General features: G+C 34.9%; 1 protein-coding gene across 2 annotated transcripts; it reads right to left on the reverse strand.

Moving 5' to 3' along the window:
- Positions 1 to 360: 360 nt before the first annotated feature.
- On the reverse strand, positions 361 to 19,710 carry LOC131037330 (uncharacterized). Of its 2 annotated transcripts, none has more exons than XM_057969444.2 (4): positions 19,116 to 19,702; positions 18,168 to 18,244; positions 8,535 to 8,646; positions 361 to 767 (listed from the first exon to the last, which is right to left on the reverse strand). In XM_057969444.2, the coding sequence occupies exons 1-4, from the start codon at positions 19,217 to 19,219 to the stop codon at positions 638 to 640; spliced, it is 423 nt and encodes a 140-aa protein (XP_057825427.2). In that variant the 5' UTR covers positions 19,220 to 19,702; the 3' UTR covers positions 361 to 637. The 2 variants fall into 2 exon arrangements, with proteins under 2 accessions (XP_057825427.2, XP_059074129.1); XM_059218146.1 differs by lacking the exon at positions 361 to 767 and adding an exon at positions 774 to 911 and having other exon boundaries at positions 19,116 to 19,710.
- Positions 19,711 to 20,476: the final 766 nt, after the last annotated feature.

Genomic DNA, 20,476 nt, shown 5'->3' on the forward strand with positions numbered 1-20,476 from the left:
TCCAATATTTACAGAGCTAGTTTCCTTTTAAGTGTCAATCTCAAACATAAAAAGACTTTGAAACATAAAATTCAATAATGTTGACAGATTTCCAATTTTCCATCTGTCTCGTAGACCACATCTGAGAATCAGTCCATAGTGATATCAAGTTCAGACAGACCATGCAATTTGAAGATGCATTATCAGTGTAGGAATAATCTTCTAGCAACATATATGAACATAGCCATCTACCGTTTCACAAAAATTGCCAAAGGACTCAGAACAAGCAATGCAATTTTCTCTTCTGAAGAATTTCCAATGTATGTCTTAAGAACTTTGTACAGCAATAAATTAAATGCTTTCATTATTTAAGTTCAGATATAGCATGTAATTTCAAAATGGATTATTAATATAGGAATAATATTATTGCAACATATATGAACATAGCCATCTGCCATTTCACAAAAATTGCCAAAGGATTCAAGAGAAGCATTGAATTTTTCTCTTCTGAAGAATTTCCAATGCATGTCTTAAAAACTTTGTACAGGAATAGATTAAATGCTTTCATTATTCAACTTTAGCTAAAGCAACCTATAAAGTGCAAAACTCAGGATGCCAGGGCCATGTACATAAGACCCTCAATGTTGTACAACAAAATTTAATAGCCTACATATACTGCAGCATTAACAATGTAACAATCATCATTTTTATCTCCCATGGCTTCCAAGCAAACTCCACTGGAGCACACCAACCCACCATCTACTACCTCAACACTTACAATATTGCCACTGTAGAAATAAATGGCACTTACATCAGGGAGGTTGACAGCTGGCCCATAAGATAAGTCACTCCTGAATTGATTCATTCAACCAAGCTAGTGAAGTCCTAAAACCATCCCAATTATTCTAGCAAATATATGCTGTAATAAAACACTGCAGAAAAAATTGTAAGTTTAAATTTACGTTCTGTGTGCAGATGGATGACCACATTTGCAAGTAAGCAAAACTGATTTGATTGCAAACCTCCACTCACACAACTAACATTTGTTTATCCATCTTCTGCTTACATATTGCACAACTGACGTCTTCAAAGCAGGCATCACTTGTCTCCACATAAACTCTCAAATCATTCTATTTGTATCCTTATCACATACACGTTCTCAAGAAAAGAATGCTCCATTGGGATTTACTAAAACAGAAGTAAAATATTATTTCTTGCATCATAGGCTATACATATCCGCTACATGGTCGAACAGTAAGACAATCACTTGTACTTCTATGTTATGAAAAGCTCTTGCAATCACAGAATGTGTACTTTCGTTTGTTAATATCTATGATCAGAGGTCAGGTATCTTTTCAATATTTGAAGCTAAAGTTCTTATGCACTCTTGCACACAGAACAAAGTAAGAAAAACCCTGATTGAGAACCGAGAAAAAGATTAGCAAAATGTTTGCTTAGCAACCCAACAGCTTGTCCTTAGCAAGTGAATCAGTTGCAACTTATGATTATCTATGAGGCAGTTACAAAAAATCTCATCCGAATCAAAGATACTCGTGGCACAGATTGTCAACAGCATTATACTAGCATTTGTTGTAAACAGATATGGTTGTACTCGAAAATCTTGTGTTCGAAGACAATGAAAAGTCTTAACCATAGCTGTTAAGACTCTTCAATTGATTCAATCTGATTTAACTTAAAAACGGTCATTAAAAGTATTTATTGTCTCAGGATTACCAAAGTGCTCTTGAACAACTGAGCATGGAGGAGAGAATAATGCATTAGCTGTGCACCAGATTTTGTTTATAACAGATTCCTTATGTCTCGATTCCATCTATAAGTTGTTTACAATAATATCCTATATATAATGGTTAATAATTCATAGCTGTACATATGCCACTGCCAGTTATTTTTATGAATTTGGCCTACTTAAAATACATGTGGTTATAAGAAATATCACAACAAAGAACAGCTGTGAACAAGATGGCAGATGCTTGAAAAACAAATCAAGTTTTCAGCTGCTAGGATTGTTAAGGCATCAAACGGAAGATTTATAAGGGCATGTTTCTTGAATAACTTTATTACAGCTTGGAAGGATATAGAATGGGGCCAAGAGTCTGCACATATACATTGTTTTCTAGAAGAATTAATGCTGCACTACTAAGGTTCACACAATTCTTTTATCTTTATCAATGCTGTGGCTACTCTCTTTTATCTGGCTTCAGCATTTGTATGACTATCAATGCAAGTCTTCCAAAGAAAATTCAGTTGCAGCAAAAATTAATAAGGGGTGTCCTTAATGCCTTCTTTGTTATCTAGCAGTTGATGCTCCTCTAAAATCTTGAAGCATCCAGAGGTAAACTAAAGCAATTTTTATTTTAAATAGCTTGGAGTTTGGACAACTTCTTAACATCTACTTTGTGGATAGTTCTATTCTTTCCACAAGTCACTTTGAACATAGTGGTAAGCACAAAAGCAGTGATTAGATATATTTGCCAAAACAAGGAAAAGCATTAATCATTACTTAGCCACAACACAATAGTGAATAGCTAAATAATCACTGAGATCTTATTAACCCAAGCCAGATTACCATTGCATATAATGTTATTATATGTTAGCTTCCCTGAAAAGCATTTTACGGGGATTGGAACCTATGCTCCCTCTTGCAAGGAAGCTGTAAGTTGTTGACAGGATTTTAGAGCAAGCCGTATGTTTTATTCTGCTTGTCTCTTCCCTTCCAGAGAAGGAACTAAGAATGTACAGTTAAAAGTGCACTTATGAAGGTGTCTACAATCAAATAATGGGGGGAAAGGGTTTCATCACATGTCTTGGGACTAAAGTATAGATGGAAGATGGATGTCTAGAGCTGTTATTGGTGATGTTCTATGGAAGATTATTATTTAACACATGATTTTAATAGCCTCGCAGATCACTATTATCCAGTGTCCTTTCAAACTCTGATGTGCTAGGTGGGAAACTGTGTTTGTAATGTGCAGCTTTGTGATCCTAAAACAAACTGGGCAAGCAGAGCAATTCACTGTTAGTCAATTGAATTGGAAATGAAGAGGATCTGTGATGCTTTAGATGTGGCAGAAAGAACTATTTGAACCTTATCCTCACAGAGGAATTCTAGGTCAACTTTTCTCATTTGCAGCAAACCACCAAGCATGAGAGGAGATCATTCAATGAAAGAATTTGCAGGATGTAAAAACAAATAATCGGAAAAATTGGAGGGTATTGCATTGCAGATAAAAGCTAATAGGAATTGTTAAAACCCTTTCAATCTGGTCGAATGCTTAAAAGGGAAAGCGTGTTTATAATATGTTGCTTAATAGTCCTAAAGAAAACTTGACAAACATGGAAGTTTATTGCTGGTCAATTCTACCGGCAGTATGAAGATATGAGATGCTTAGACAAGGCAGAAGAATCTATTTGAAACTTTCCCTTGCATAAAGACATGCATGCTAACTCCCCCCAATCACAGCAAATGGCCAACATCAGTCAACTTTCAGTAAAACAATTTACAGAATATGGAAAAAAATAATTGGAAATTTGGGGTGCATTGACTTGCAGCCAAAAACTGATAGGAACTGGTAAAATCCTTTCTCTTCAACCTCGGAAGGTTCTTCATCACACTTTTATTTCAAAATAATAGAGTATCAAGGGACCTGCTTGGAGAGATTGAAAATGGAGAAATGGAAAACCATTTTATTGCCAAGGATATGTATGATAAGGTTGGACAACAAATATTCTATTTCCCCTTGTCTTAATAAAAACATGGACAGGAGAATTTGAAAAAGAATGAATATATTAAGTTTCAGAACATTTGGAACTCTGCAACTGCCATTAAGAAAAAAAGCTTCGTAGTGGATACTTCTCTAACAAAGTTTACCAGCCAAAGTGAAGACTGTCTACAACAGGATTCACCAATGTCGTTGGTTAAAAAAGAGTGTAATAAAGGAATGTGTCACCCCCCAGACTTGTGTAGGGCCAAGAGAGTGGAGACCATGATATATTATACCCTCAAGGATAAATTCTACATACACTGACGTGGGAACTTGTATTCATGTACTTTATCCCAAGCCTGACAAGATCTGAATGTAAGAATGAAATAATTGTTGCAACTAGACTGGTTGACCGAATATACTAATTTCGTTCCCATGACAAATGCAAGTTTTAATGAACCTAAAGTTACTAAGTTTTATTTCTAGTATGTGTTTAATTTTAGGCTACAAGGGATCAAATGTGATCAAGTTCATTTCTTCCAAAACAGATTTTTCACAGGAATGATTAGCAGGGGTGGCATTCAATGTGACCATACTTATCATCCCCAAATGAACGGACAAATAGATCTAATGAATAAATGCTTGGAAGGATATTTAAGGATGTATATAGGGGACAAACAAAGCAAACGAGCAGAATTGTTATCCAGTATACCAATCCAAGCACTGATACAGCACAACATACCACTCTACGATAAAGATGTCTCCATTTAAGGCATTATATGGTTATTAATAAGCAAAATACATGGCTACCAACATTTTGAGTCTGCTTCATCTTCAATATGTTGATCATTTCGAGCAACTTGAATCCCAAAACCATTAACCTGAAAATTGTTTGGATCATTCCAGTCCTTCATCATTATAATTGAACCTCCAATCTTAATCTCCTCTCAAAATTGGATCATGTACATGTGTTCCTTAACCGTGCTGATTTTATGTGCCCTACATATGCACAAAACAACTTAACAAAACCTTGCCACATTAGCAGAAACCCTAGTCCCAAAAAAACATAGTAGAAACCAAGTACACATATTCGATAGTAAAAAGAATCACTCGACCTACAGAAAATATGCATAAAAACATCACACAAAACATCCACTGCAATCCACAAGCCTTCAACAATTTACAATTCCTTCTAACAGATTCCCACAAGCTAGAAAGCTAAGAAATCATAATAGAAAAAAAATAGAAAAAATACCTAGAGCCTTAAACACCATGAGTCCTTCACATGCAATGACATGCAAGCATCATGCAAAATCATGCAAGTACATGCAGCTCACATACATACACATGCAAATTCCAATACAATTCTTTGAAAAAAATCTGCTCATAAAAATAAAGCCAACCTGTGATTTGACCTTAAAACCCTCACTAGATTTTCCAAAAGATTCAACTGTGTTTCACGTGACTCACTGCTCTGACACCATTTTGTAAAAATTAATGGTGCGCAATATATTAATATTCTATTAAATAACTAGATTGATTATTACAAATTGTTTCATCTCCTTACATGGAGATTGAAGAAGAAACCATCCAAACGAATAAACGTTTACATGACTCACTAAAAAGCGAACTAAAAAAGAAGAAAGAAAACACTTGCCACTAAGGTGGCTTTATTACTATTGTACGCCTTATCTTTTAATAATTTAAAATTATTCTAAAAGGGAATGGATTGCAATAGTCTTTGTCATCTTTGTGTCCATTTGCAAAGTGCTTTCTGGAAATGGCTCGAGAATCTTATTTTCCAATGAGATATGATGGTAAATAGTAATCCAAGGTGACTAAGATGGCGTGAAAGTACAATTGAGTTGTTTCTAGATTTTAGAGAGAATTTCTATATGGCACAAGAATTGCAATTGGTGAGAAACTATCAATCACTCCATGAGTAAAATATTTACCATGCTTTGTAGAATGTAAACCTGAAAGGAAATATATAGAAACTAATTCCAAGGCTTTTTTGGTAGGGACAAAGTATCATAGGCTCAATGGTTATTGTTAAACAACCTCACTAAAGCCTAATTGGTATAGAAGTTGATGCACTTCACAACATCTCACCTCAGACATTGATCAAAAGAAATGCATCTTCAGGACTGGAAGCCTTGTCAACTCCAAGATGACCAATGACCTTTCTAAAGTCGCCTTCCAAATTCAATTTTTGGAGCTCTACCTTTTGCACTATACATGTGTCCAAAAGGATACAAGAGTTCATCCTGCAAGTACTAGTCTAAAACTGTCTTATAACTATGCAAACCCTGAATCAAATTTGTACAACTTTGGCCAAGGGTTTCTCTCATTCCCACATGCATCAAACACAGAGAGAATAATTGACCAAGGATCTTCTCAAACGATTTGCTACTAGATAAGCACTTCCTTTCTTATACCTAATGTTCAAGTAAAATTTCTGAAGATATGAAAACCATTTTTAATGCCACTATTGCTGCAAATTGTTCTATGTCAACAAGATCTACAACAGTCTGTAATCCATGTGACTCATGATCTCCTTTCCCAATATATAATGCTTTAAATGCTTACATGCCTGGACAATAGCATAAAGCTCAAAGTTAAATGTGGGATGTTTCTTGCTGTGGCAATCAATGTCTCACTAGGATAAGAAAGTAGGTAACCAAATTGAGTTAGAGCTGCTTAAAGTGCATATTCAAATGCATCAATCTCACTATGAAATTATTGTTGACATCAAGTAGTGAGGCATCAATATGAAGTTATGAACCATTAGAGAATGGCATTCATCATCCACACAAATGTTTTAGGTGCATTGATCAAGCCGAAGGGCATAACAACTATTCAAATAATCTTCCTTGTCTTTGAAGGTTATATTCCAAATATCTAAGGGCTGAACAAGAATCCTTAATTAGCCTAACCTAGGTATCTTTCTGAAAAATGAGACATTGTGGAGTTGGTCCTAAGATCCTCAAACTTGGAAAGAGGATGGCAGTTTTGCCCAAAGATCTAGATGAAATTTTGTAACCAATGCACAACCTCCATGTGCCATCGTTCTTTAGGTTGAGCACAATAGGGTTGTCACAAAGCAAAGAGATAGGCCTAATCTATCCTCTCCACAAATTCATAGATTTGCCATTTGATCTCCCTATTCTCTAGGAAGAGGTGATCTTATAACCATATCAGTAGCATGTTTCACCAAGCACTATTTTGACACTCCAATGGGGAAATGAAAACATATCCTTGCATTCTTCCAATACTTTGTTCAGTTGTTTCTTTTCAGCTGAAAGAGGTAAACAATAATTGCATCACAAGGATATTTCTTGAGATTGGGTCTCACCATAAAGAGCACAAATTCCTCGGTAGAACTACCTAAGACTTTTGCACTTTTGGCACTGATGAGTGAAGCTAAGAGACTACTTCAATATTATTTATTCTCAGTTACTACCATTATCAACGATGGATTGTACAAGTTCTTCATTGCCCCACATTCAAGAAACAATGATTCTGCTTCAGGCAACATTCACAGTTGCTACAATGGCACATGGCTCAAAGTTCATTATCCATTTGCCTTTATTTTGAGCTACTGTGTAGAACTTGATGTTTCGATATGTGCAAGTAGGGCTCTGTAAGAACAGCATTCGTCAGTAGAGTGTCCATTGGAATTGTGTTGTGGATCACTTGCCAGTCTTCAACTACTTATTTTGATCCTCAGGCAGGGTGTTTTGTTTTAAGAAAGGTACAAGGGTCCTTCTCCTTGTTCCTTTACGATCTTCTGGGCTCCAAAATTGAATTTTTTATTCAACGAATTGATTGTAGTTTGTCTTTTAATGAAATTAAGAAAAATCCAGGGAAATAATGTATAATATTCTGAATTTTTGAAACAATACCTAACATTATCACTGATCATCTCACCAAAGAGAGAAAACTGATGATAGATGAAATGCTCCTGATTCCAAAAATACAAGATATGCCTGGTAGCCTGCTTACTTCCTAAAGCATTATATATGTTGACATATGTTGAGAAAACTGATGATAGCTGGAATGCTCCTAATTCCAAAAATACAAGATATGCTAGCAGCATGTTTAATGCCTAAAGCATCAAGGTGAATAAAATGTGTTGTTTTCAGTTTCAAGGAGGAGATGATTTTTGTCAGCCTCTCCTTATAAGATTCTTCTACCCCTTGATGTACACAGCACTTTTCATATAGACTTATAAAATTGATTATATTTATAGTGTTATGACCCTATGCACATTTGACATTGCAATAAGCAAGATTGCAGATAGATGAGAACTATATTCTATCTCTTCAAGATACTACATTTGAAGGTGGTGAAAACTATTATGCTAACTTGATTTTTCTGTTGAAAATAAACTATCCACTATTAAAATTTATTTACTGCAAGAAACAAAAGCCAACCTTGTAACCGAATGTTGTTTTTACACAGCTAGTACATCAATATAGGCACTAATCTAAGACAAGACAAAAAGCATATGTAATGAAAACAAGCACAAACAAAATGAAATCCTTTGGACCTAGGGAAAGCCTAACTCGATCCAGAACAGAGATATAGTTATATAATTTTTTATGTAGGTCCAAATATTGTTTGTAGGATTGATGTGTCTTTTAGACTCTTGGATGGCTATTCTGCAACTGAATTTGAGTTATGGCCCATGGCTCTTCTGAAAATTGAAGCTTGCCTACAAAGAACAGTTACTGTGCAAAGTTGTTGTTACAAATGTGTGAGAAATAAGAAACCGATGTCTTTGTTCTCTATTGGTAAAGCTGTAAAAGCAAAAAAGAAGAACATACTTACTATGGAAAGACAGATTTTACTCTCTCAATGTCAAGAAAGCCTTGAGTAGAATGAGGAACACCTAGCTTTATTTTCACCTTCATCTGTTCAAAACTGACACCTGGTACAGCACCTGTAATTCAGAAGCAAATGCAATGCTCAAAACAATTTGTTGAACAGTTTGAAATATTTTTTTCACTTTGTGTACTAGATAATACACCTAAAAGGAATAGTGTTTCAAGAAAAGTGAGTGCTTCTAGATATGTCTGGAAAATGAAGATGCTAAGAAGGATTTGAAATACTCACACGAATAAAGATATAGTAATGAATGCTACACTAAATAAGTATTGGAGAATAACACTTTATTTGGGCTTATCATTATCCTAAAGTTAACATTTAGGATGATTAAGTTGCCCTTTAAAAAGGAATATAAAATGCTTCATGCATTATTTCCTCTGGCACCTGTTTTGTTCCGTTAGTGAAGATTCCCTTTAGTGAGGAATATCAAAGTCACGTGTGAAATATAAACCCTTTGCCACTTTGCACATACTTTACCTTCAGTACATGGGAACTAGGGTCACTAAGCATACACTTCAAAGACCGGTCAAAGCTACAATGAAGTAACTTTGTGACATCTTAAGCATTCTTTACAATTGAAAGAGCTCATAGGTCTCTTCCTCTTTGGGCTTTTTATAGTGCTTCACGTCTACTATCTATCTTCTTTCTCATATTCTCTCTGAAATTTTATTACAAATGTTTTGTAACATTTATTAGCACTTGTGCTCTTGAAATGGTTTCCTCAATTGATTTTCTGGTCTCTCAACATTTTCATTATGTGGTTTTAAGGTAACTATTGACTTATGTTTTAGTACATATTTTTAACTTATGATTCAATGCTCAAGAAGTTAACCTTGGAATTCTCTCTCTCAGTAACTCGTGAGTCATTTAACATTATTCATCATTATGATTTTGTAGCTTTTTTGCAACTAGGACCATTGCTATATAAATTCTCAGAAATGAAGGGATATGTTCCATATTGGTAAGGTGCCTCTCTTGCTACCCTCTAAGTGGAGCAAAATGTTTTAAATTCTTGGGAGAACAACCATCTGTAATTTTCTTCAGATGAATTAATTTTTTTAATGCAAACAATTGTTCGATAATACTAACTCAATCATCAGGAACAAATTCCCTTGTAGTTTTCTGAGGAAGTTTAGGAGATTATAACATTACTAGTGTATCTTGAGAGGCCTTTCATTGTGAGGGATAAATTAGAATCAATTAACCCTGGTCATTCCACCCACATCTCAAAATCTGTTAAGTCCCATTCAAATCAACTTCTATAGTTGTTTCCCAGTCCTGCTAGGGGTTAAACTTCTATATTAGAATAAGATAAAGAACAAATATAAGTGCTAAATTTTGTTTACTTACTGTTTTAGCTGCATTATTCTTTCTTACAAGAAATGAATTGAAAAGCATGTAGAAACACATTGATTATCTAATAAAGGCTTCTTTAGTACAATGTCCCTTTGGCCACAGATAACCTTTCATACAACCAGTATTGCACGGTGAATGTATCACAGCATTTTGGTGGTGAAATTAATTTTCTACTTATGAAACCTTTGTTGAATGTTTTGAAATTGTCAAGATTATTTGTATGTTTGCTTGAGTATCCGCCTGTTTCTAGTGGTTGATACTTAAACATGCCTTTGTTAAATAATTGCTATAACTACCCACAAGGTACCGCAATTAGCAGCCCTTGCAGGCTTGTCGGCCAAGCCATCTTTCAATCAAAAAAATAATAATAATTTTGTTCACTCATTTCAAATGATTTAGATGTCGCCCAACATATTTGTATTATGTTGGATTTGAATGGCCCCATAATTTATTTATTTTTGAGTTGAAAATTGGAAATTTAGGCAAATCAGATAAAATTTTGGAGTCCGCCACCCATTTTTGCTTGCACATAGCCTAATAGGCTATTTTTTTCCATGGAGCATAACTTGGTCATATGGTGTCAGTTTTTAGACTTCTTATAGTCATTGGAAAGGTGGTAAAACTATAAGCACTACATAGTGGTGAAATTATTTTTCCAGATTTTGTCGTTTTGACAATATAATGCTTGTTAGAAGTCAGATGTTCATTTTCTACTTTAAGAGGTCATAACTTGTGCAAATGGAGTTGGATTTTAGACTTCAAATAGTCGACAGAAAGCTTGTTCAGAGCACAAAACATTGGTTTAGGTTTGGAGCTCTTTTGGCATAATATATTGTTGTTATTCCTATCTAAGTTGTTCAAAGGTTCTTTTGATATGATGATTCTATGTGATTATGGGAAGTTAAATCTTGGTGATTTGAAGTTTGTGTCATTGTATACTCAGTTATGTATCTCAAATCAATCTCATTTTGACATGGTTATCGGTATTTGGTTTGGATTTGTACTTTGCATTGTTGGGTCCATAGCAGCAAAAATTGTTCGAGGAAAAAATTGGGAAATTAAAAGTAAGATTTTTTGAAAAAATTGAGGAAAAATCGAGACAAAATCAACATAAAAACGGATTATTTTAAAAATTAAATATTAATAAATTTAGAATAATTAAGGGTTCACCCCATAGCGCAGCGGTACAGCTGCGAGCCTCGGTCAATGGAGGTCGTGAGTTTGATGCACCGGGCTTGGCCCCTCTCCGCCCCCACCATTCCACATCGTCCGTCGTTTCGTCCATTGCTGCACTGGTCTGCTGACTTGGCAGACAAAGGTTTGCTTTGGCCGGAGAGGTAGTTCGCTGTTGGTGCACGCCGAGGAGTGATTGATAAATTTGGAGCGTGCTCTTGGTCCCCCCGATGCTTGCTGGTCGATTGCTCTTTGTTCGTTGGCTAGGAAATTGATAGTTATGCTCTCAGGCTGTGTAGGATGCTTCAAAGAGGATGCCTTGGCCCTCGATTCAGAGATGAGGTCCTCCTTGTGATCTCACTGGTTCATAGCTCCAGTCAAAAGCGCTTGCTTAAAAAAAAAAAAAATTTAGAATAATTAAATTTGTTAATATAAAAATAAACCACTACTATATTTCTTAAACTTAATTTTAAATATTTGAATAGTTGAATTATTAAAATTTATATATAGTGAATTATAATTATTAAAAAAATAAATAGTTTATAATAAATTTAAAATTTAATTTACAAAATTAAATTTGTAATACTAAAATAAAATAGTACAAGATTTACTAAATTTAATTAATATTTTAATATGATAAATTTCATAAATTGATAGTTTCTAAATTAAATAAATATATTTAAATATTAAATTCTAATTTATTAAAATAATATTTTAAATTTTTTTATAAAAAATTAATATTAAATTTTAATATTGTAAACTTTTAAATTCTTAACAAAAAATTAATGTAATAAAATAAAATTATGAACTCTAATATTAAACATTTTTTAAATCTAATAAATATTTGAATTTATTAAATCTAATAAATATTTGAATTTATTAAATCTTATAAATGAATAATTTAAAAATTCAAAATAAAGATGTTAAAATCCTTTAAAAATAATATTTAATTTATTAAAAGTTAACATTATTAAAAAATTATAAAAATAAAATAATAAAACAAAACAATATTAAATTTCAATATTATAAATGCTAAAATTTTAATATAAATAAACTAAAGTTACAAATATTATAGAATAAAGAAATCACTGTGTTAGTTGACTGACTCTGACTTGAATATAAATTGCTGTAGAATACAACTATAGAATTAATAGATAATACATTAGATGTATATCTCTGAGTACCATTAAGTAAATATTAGGACAATGTTTTCTAACTCTATCCAGTGAGAGGAGCACTGGACTCTGTGGTAGTGGCAGCCAGGGGCTCTTGCGGTCAGTGAACCCATGAGTCAAGTAACCAAACACTGATTTCCCTGCAGTCCTCTCACAGCAGTTAAGGTCAATTGGACTGTCTAAGTTAAACAGGTTCAGGAGGCATAGGAGTGCCACCCATCTAGCAAGGGGGTTGAGAGTAACCATCCCTTGGATGCGGCAGGGTCACCATCCTGGGCTTTCTTCAGACCTGTAGCATGTTATATCTTCTTCCTAATCTGCAATTCAATATAATACTGATGATTGATTCATGGATGTCATGTATGTAGGCTGTCTGGTATATATCTGTCTTACAGGACAATTCTTCCTTCAGCCATCATCACAAGATATAAGATACAATTCCTTTACCACTATGAATAAGTTTCCGCATTCTAGAGTTAAATATGGTTATCAGATGATTTAAATTAATGAGTTTCATTTATGATTGTTCCCATTGCTTAGAAACTAGTAAATTAATAAATTATTAAGTAAGACAATTACGGTCATCAGGTACATTACTGATTGGGGACATTACATGCAAGATCGGTGCCCTACCAGCAAAAGCTTCCACTGGATTATGGGAAAGTACCTACGAAGTCTCAAGGCATCGAAAATTTGCAGGCCAAACAAATTGTGTTTTTTTCTTGCGATTTTATATTGATGTAATGCATACACACTCCCCGACAAAGCTCGTGCACAACTATGGCTGAAAAATGTCGCATGTCTAAATTTATATGAACTTTTGGGCACTTTTTTGGGGTTTCATGGGCATTGTGGTTCACAGCAAAGTGCAACACAACAATTTATGGTTTAAACGCGTTTTTAGTCACAATCTTAACGCAAATTTTAGCTAATACACTAAAAAAATTGCTGACTGGCGGTCAACGATTTTTAGCAGAATCTTGCAATTTTGGGGGGGAATAAGTTGTTGTCGGGTGTGATTTAATGAAAATCACGATTAATCGGGTTTTTTTGCAGACTTTTGCTTCTATGGTTGGGCCTACAAGTTGTGGTATGTTGTAGGTGATCTATACACAAGTTGCATATGCCATATATGACTTGGATGTGGGTTGTTTGTACCGATAGACCTTTCGTGTTGATAAATATTCAGATTGGTGGCTTGGTTTAGTCACTTGGTTTGCTCGTTTGTTTGTCATGTTGAGGAGAGATGACAAGTTACTAGGTACACTCATGATGTCGGACCTATGTTGTTGAATATGTGATGCAAACAAATGTGACACTGAGATTTTGATGCTTGTTTAGTTGGAGGTGATCATGGTGTCATGGATGTTCCATGTGTTTAAGGACTTTGGCATGACATGATTGTGTTTCCAGGGGCTTTTTTGGTGGTGTTGGATGGATTCCTAATTGACTATGGTAGCGTACCTTCTTGTTTGACGATCATGGTTTTACTTTGCCTTTTGGGAGCTAATGGCATTGCATTTGAGTACTTTGATTGTGTGGGGGCCTTAGTTGATTCTCAATTGAGAGTATTATCATGATGTCGTGGACAGCTTGATTACACATCTCAATGGGAGCTTAGGACAGTGATGTTTGGTGGTTTTATATCTCTTAAGTAGTGTCAAATGTTGCAAAGGAAATACTTGGAAAGGAAAGATGTTACCCATATCTTGACTAATCCTATATGCAACACTGTAGAAGTTCGATTACCAATCATCTATCTTGGTTCATCAATAATGAGCACAGTGCGTGTTTTTGGATTGACTCTTGGAATAGGCTCCCTCCATTGGCTAATATTCCAATCTTGGCAGCTCACATAGATACTATTGCTAATATTCAGGGGCATTTTGTTTATAACAATCTGCAAAAGAACGACAATGTTAGTGACAATATATGGAGATGGAAAATTATGGATGATCTCCCAATTTCATTGGAAGACAAGGAAAAACTAAAGACAAAATTGTAAAAGAAAACAATCCATGTGAATCAGAAAGAAGATAAGCTATTTTGGACTAGTTTGAAGTTGGGGAATTGCTTTGTCAAAATCGGCTATCAACTACAAAACTTAATAGATGAAAGTCTCGATTGGCCAATGGAACTTTCCTGGAACAAGAGAAATCTCCCAAAGGCTAGAGCATTTGCTCAGACTTCCTTACACAAAAGAATAATCACTATAATTCGCCTACAAACCATTTGTATCCTTGGCCCCTCTCATTGTGTCATGTGCAAATCAAAAGAGGAATCCATGAAAAACCATGTCATCAACAGCCCTGTTGCCAGTCATTGCTAGGAGTGGCTTCGTGACAAATTGGGAAGATATGACACTCTCAAATGACATTTTAAAGCTCTTCAAGAGTTGGTTGAGATTCAAAAAAATTGTACGGGAAGGCTTACTAGTTAGCCCATCAATGTTAATCAGGCAAGTCTGGAAGGAACACAAAAATAGAACTTTTACTGAAAAAGAATCCAAGACAGAAGAGCTCGTTAGGAAAAAAAAGGTAACAGAATAAGTGAAGTCATCATGGCGAAAAATCTTTATGCCTGACCCGAGACTATTCACAAGCTACAACGGATTCGCACTGAAGGGGGAGAACCTTAAAATTCATCAGGGCCTCAACACTAATGTACAGCGAAAAAACCTTAAAATGGCTAGAATTAAGTGGTGTCCTTCTCTGCCTAGGAGACTAAAACTCAATTTTGAGAGAGCTGCTTGCAGAAATCCAGGTATCTCTAGTGCCGAAACTATTCTATGAAATGAAAATGGTGAGTTGATATGGGAAGCTTCAAAGAAACTTCCAAATGGCACTATAATGAGGCGGAGTTTTTGCCACTTCTAACTGATTTGCAGATTGGTAAGGAAGAAGGTATATCCAATGTAGATATTCAGGGTGATTCAAAAATTTTGCATCAAAGCCATCTGCAATCGATGTTTGACCAACTAGAAGTTACAATAAATTGCAGATTAAATTTTGCCTTTGTTAGATAATTGGATAACTTCTCAATCAAACACTATCATCTAGAAGCAAATTGCATGGCAAGTTTCCTTGCAAACCATGCATGCAAACAAACTAAAAATTTAGCCATTTCAAAAAATAAGAACCAATGGATCAACTTGCTGCTCTGATGGAATGTTATGGGCCTTGTTTGATTGACAAGGCATCAATATTGCTCTTCCCCGGCATACCAAACAAGCATGGCTACAACTCGTGAATGGGGGAAAATGTTTGAGATCTTATGGAGTCAAGATCTAGATTTAACCCAACATTCTCAATAGAGTACCTACAAAACACACAAACATGCAAAGCCAAAATGATACTAAGCTAGTGTGCGATCAACGGGAAATTTAACTCTACTGTACTCCTATCATCAAGACTTCATGCTTAAGAATTTGAATGCTCTCAGAAAGCACTTGCACAAAGAGCCATGATGAATGAAGATTTTGAAGATGAAATGTAAATGGTGCGCAAGCTAGAAAAAGCAAAATGCAAGATAACAGAAATGAGAGAATGCAAAAGATAAACTAAGTGCTAGATGGTTGAAATGAGAGAGGGGCTGAGTTTTTATAGTTGTCCTCAAGGGTGAATCCAATATCAAGACGAATGTGGGATAAAGGATTGATATAGAAATGAAGATTGTTTATCCCACATTCAATAGGTGGATGAAATGGGTAAGAGTGGGAAATGATAAATAGAGGGCGAAGTTGATATACTAAAAGGATTTAGGAATTTGTGAGTATAATGAATAATGGAATATGTATTATTTAATCGATTATATTATTAAATGTAATTGACAGAATAATGGAAAACAAGTATATTATGGATGAATATAATAATATGGGGAAATATAATAATTTGGATCCACTTAATAATTGGAAAAAATTGAAGTTGATTGAAGAGGACAATATTAATGGAAATTTTATGTGTCTACACAACTAATTATTGCAGAAGTTATCCTTTCGTAGATCTAATCAGCTCTCATTCTTATATGCTTGAGTTTATACAGGCTCTTCACAATAAAGTAAAATGCAGTTCCCTAGTCTTAATTGCCCATGCTCTGCTGAAAACTCTTCAACACTACTGAGGAGGATTTTTTATCTCAATTCAGAGGAAATCGAGGCTGCAATAAGAAAGGTGTTTGAGAACAGAACTATTGAAAGTAGCCATGTTCATGTTGACCATATTTTAGAGCTGTTTCTGTCAAACTTGTTATAGTTCTCAAAAGCAAGCAATGGGGGAAGTTAATAGCAAATGGATACCTCCAAGACCTGATGAAAGGGCCAGGCTTGACTGCTGTCTCCGCTTTCAACAAAAGGCCAAGAACCAAAAGCTTTGGAAGTGTCTTTGACATAGCAATAGCTAAAGAGAATGAAAATGTTAAACAAGCAATCACTCCATTCTGGGAAAGAATTGAAAAGAATAACTTGGAAACTTTTAATTTCTTCATCAGACTCCACTCCTCTCTCCTATCTCCAACACAAGCCAAATGTGCTACTAAAGTTTCTAATGATCTATGCGTTCTCATTCACCACAAACACATCATGGCAAATGTGCCCAGAATATAGTATTCCAAGAGAAGTAAACCAATGTAATTCAAATTTTGTTAATAATACGAAGGGTGTTGTTAATAATACGAAGGGTGCTACCCCCTCAGTAGCATCTTACTGATCAAAAAATAAATGAGCTCAAGGAAATGACATTTCCATCGCTTTGGCTGTTAAAAAAATAGTTTATATTTAACGTCGAGAATAGGGCATGCCCTAACTGAAAAAAGTGATACAAATGAGACTATGATACTTAAATTAGAAAGTTCACAATTGTGAAAAAAAAATGTATTTTCTCTCAACAAATTCCTTTACAAATGAATGGTTCTGTATTGTACAAGTAGGGATTATTGCTAATATATATTTCTGTGAGTCTGTGGAGCGACTAACTGTACGATGTAAAACTATTGCTACTGTCTATTTCTCACTTTGAAAGCTTCTCGGAACCTTATATTGAAAATATGAATTGAAGAAATCATGCCAAGACCAAGTACATTTCAGATTTTTAAATTTTTTCTCAAATAAGAATATAGTGTGTTTTTATTGAAATGAAAATTGGCTCAAAATTCTCTACAACGTGTACAAAATAGATTCAGATCTAATACAATGCAATGTCTGGTGAGCATGGATAGCTTTAAGACAGGAATCAAGCCTCTAAACCCTTTATTTTAATATAGCCCATCAGTCTTGTTACGAACTGATGAAAGAGAATCTTCTCAATACTTAGTTTAGAACTACCAAGTGTTTGAAATGCATTCAAGGATTCCTCCTGCTGCTGCATTTTTTGAGATGCAGAATCAGATCACTCCTTTCTTCCTCAAAATGTCGGAGACACTAATGCACTATTGTTTTCTGCTGCCAAAATGTTTTGCATCAGTGTGACATTGGACAATGAAGTGTTGGAATAATTTAAACAGCACTGGTTAGTGTGACTATGAAAGATGACTGTGATGTGCATATTTTAGTAAAGTTTCCCAGTGTCCATTTGTTGTCTGCTAGTGTGGCTGTAAAACCATTTCAAAATTCAAATTACAGCTTGCGCTACTGATCTGAATCTTCAGCTCTTGTAGCCATAGCTAAGGACATTAATCAAAATAAAGCTCCTAAATATCATTGCTTTAAAGCATGTACAAGCTATTTGTGTCTAGTTTGCATAAATATGTGTTAGCAAGGACATAATGTCATAAGTTACAACTTAACATCTAAATTTCTAAATCTAGGGCAACTTTTATGTGATATTAAGAACACAGGGCATATGAGGTTGTTTATAGAAGCTAAATTTGCAGGAGATACCTGTACGAAATGCTGGGATTGAGTTTGAGCTGATTGCATCTCTGCATGCACGCATAGCTGCTGCAGTAATATCTTGTCTGCACATAATTGTAACAATTCTTATACTACTCTTCCCTATAAAATACACAGCTTACAGCTCCTATGAAGGATAATACAAACATCTTTCATATTCAGAAGAAAAATAACATACAGAATTGTAAGCATTTACACATTCATTCTTTATAGACAGAAATGAATTCCTTGGAAGAATTTAAAAGCTTCTTCGAAAACAAATATTAAACATACAATATATTCTAATGTTCAAAGAATTCAGAATCCAATAAGGAAACTGATTGTTATGTATTGTAACTTCAGAGCTATAAAAAAGTTGACTATATAATCATGAAACGCAACAATCTTAAACAGAAAAACAAAATACATATGCAATATTCATCTCTGTAAGGAAAATTGCTACAGAATTAGGGCATCTATGAGGATTTGACATTGACAAATGTGGACAACCTGACAGCAAAATTCCAAATCATAATCACTGACAGCCTTCGGAACAACAATAAAATGAAGGGACAAGAAAAAAATTCAGTATTGAAAACCATTAGGTATATGGACCTGCCCAAAGACATCTTGGTTACAGAGAATTGTTGAAATAGCTAGCTTAACTAAAGTGGAAAGTGAAACGCTTTTGTTTTAAATTGCCTCTTAGAAAAAATTATATAGGCATTTGTAACTATATCATGGTGCGTGAAATCTTATAGCAATACAATCAAAACTTAACTTAGAGAATTCGCTGTAAAACTTGGTACCTTCAATCTCTTTAACAAATAAGAATTTAAATTACTCCCACAATATATACATACACTAAAATAAGCATACTATAGAGAGACACACACACATTCACAATCTATAGAAGACCTATCCGATAATTGGAAAATCAAAGCATTAAATACCTACCCATGCTGATCGTAGCCAACACCCATCTCGACAAATAGAACCTTCATGGATTGGGGCTCTGCCTGGGAATGCCCAATTGTATCTGCTTCTTTCTTGGTGTCCATTAAAGCTCTTATTAATCTGGGATTGCAAGGATTCGCAGATTTCACTTCGTGATTTTTTTGAAGCAGAGCAAAATGTATCGCGGTACAGTGAAACTCGCTATATGACAATGAATCCTGTTGAGGATATGTATAAGGACGAATTTGGAATCCTTGAACAAAACCAAGTGAAATATTTGTCCGCTCGGGTCGGAATGAGGAGAAAGCAACTGAGGAAGAAATGAGTTGGGGAGACCCGATTCCAGCAACAGGATATAGAAAAGTTTAACGTTCTATAGGGCGGCAGAGTGTTTTGGCAGTGGCATTGGGGTTAAGCAAGGCTGTGCTTTATCTCTCACGCTTTTTGGGCTATGCATTGATAAGTTGGAGGTATGGTTAAGCAAGACTGAGGAGGAGGGCATTCAGTTGGCAGGGTACGTGGTGAAGCTATTTTTATATGCTGCTGATTTTATTCTAATTTCAAAATCAGAACAAAGGTTAAGAGAACATTTGAAGACATTAGAAAATTTTTGTCAAGAAGTTGAGATGTAAGTGAACATCTTCAACACCAAAGTCATGATTTTCTCATTAAAAAGAAAGGATAAGCAGATTACCTTTCTCTTTGAAGGCAGTCCACTAGAAATAGTGAAAAAATACAAATATCTCGGGATTGACTTCTACTATAAATTCAGTTGGGAGGCTTATAGAACAAAAAGGATACAGGGAGGTTGGAAAGCTTCACACTTGCTTCAAAATAGGTACAGAAAAGCTGAAATTTGGGATTGGAAAACCAAAACACCCATTTTTGGTTTGCTGGTCAAACCAGTGATTCTTTACAGTTGCGAGGTGTGGGGGGGCAGCATATCAAACTGTAGCAGGAGACAAATAGAAAGAATCAAGAAACATCTCATAACAAGTAATCTCAAAGTTAAGTCCACAGTCCCTTATGAAATTCTTCTAGCTGAAGTAAGGACTTTCTCATTGGAAGCATCAGCAGTAATACGGTTGATAAGTTATTTAAAGAAGGTTGGGTGGTGGAGGAGATGCTTGACAGTAAGAAAAAACCGTGGATGAAGCAAAACAACAATTGGATGAACAAGTGGGGTATTGATTTGCATGAATGTCCTAATACCAATGGTGAAATAAAAAGTTACGTGATCGAAAAATTTCAAACTTCCATGTGGACAAATCAGATTGGGAGAAAAAAAGCGTATTACATCAAAGAGTTTAACCCAGCAAAGGACCATGGTGAAAAATCATATCTAGGGGCAGCTATTAAAG

The sequence above is a fragment of the Cryptomeria japonica genome, chromosome 3 (genome assembly GCF_030272615.1).
Source record: "Cryptomeria japonica chromosome 3, Sugi_1.0, whole genome shotgun sequence".
NCBI classification, from domain to species: Eukaryota; Viridiplantae; Streptophyta; class Pinopsida; order Cupressales; family Cupressaceae; genus Cryptomeria; species Cryptomeria japonica.

Coding starts and splice junctions, on each gene's coding strand:
- LOC131037330 (XM_057969444.2), bottom strand. CDS start 19,219: ATGGACACCAAGAAAGAAGCAGATACAATTGGGCATTCCCAGGCAGAG. Junction 8,647..18,167: donor AATCCCAGCATTTCGTACAG/GTATCTCCTGCA, acceptor TCTGAATTACAG/GTGCTGTACCAGGTGTCAGT. Junction 768..8,534: donor GTAAAATCTGTCTTTCCATA/GTAAGTATGTTC, acceptor TTATTTCTACAG/TGGCAATATTGTAAGTGTTG.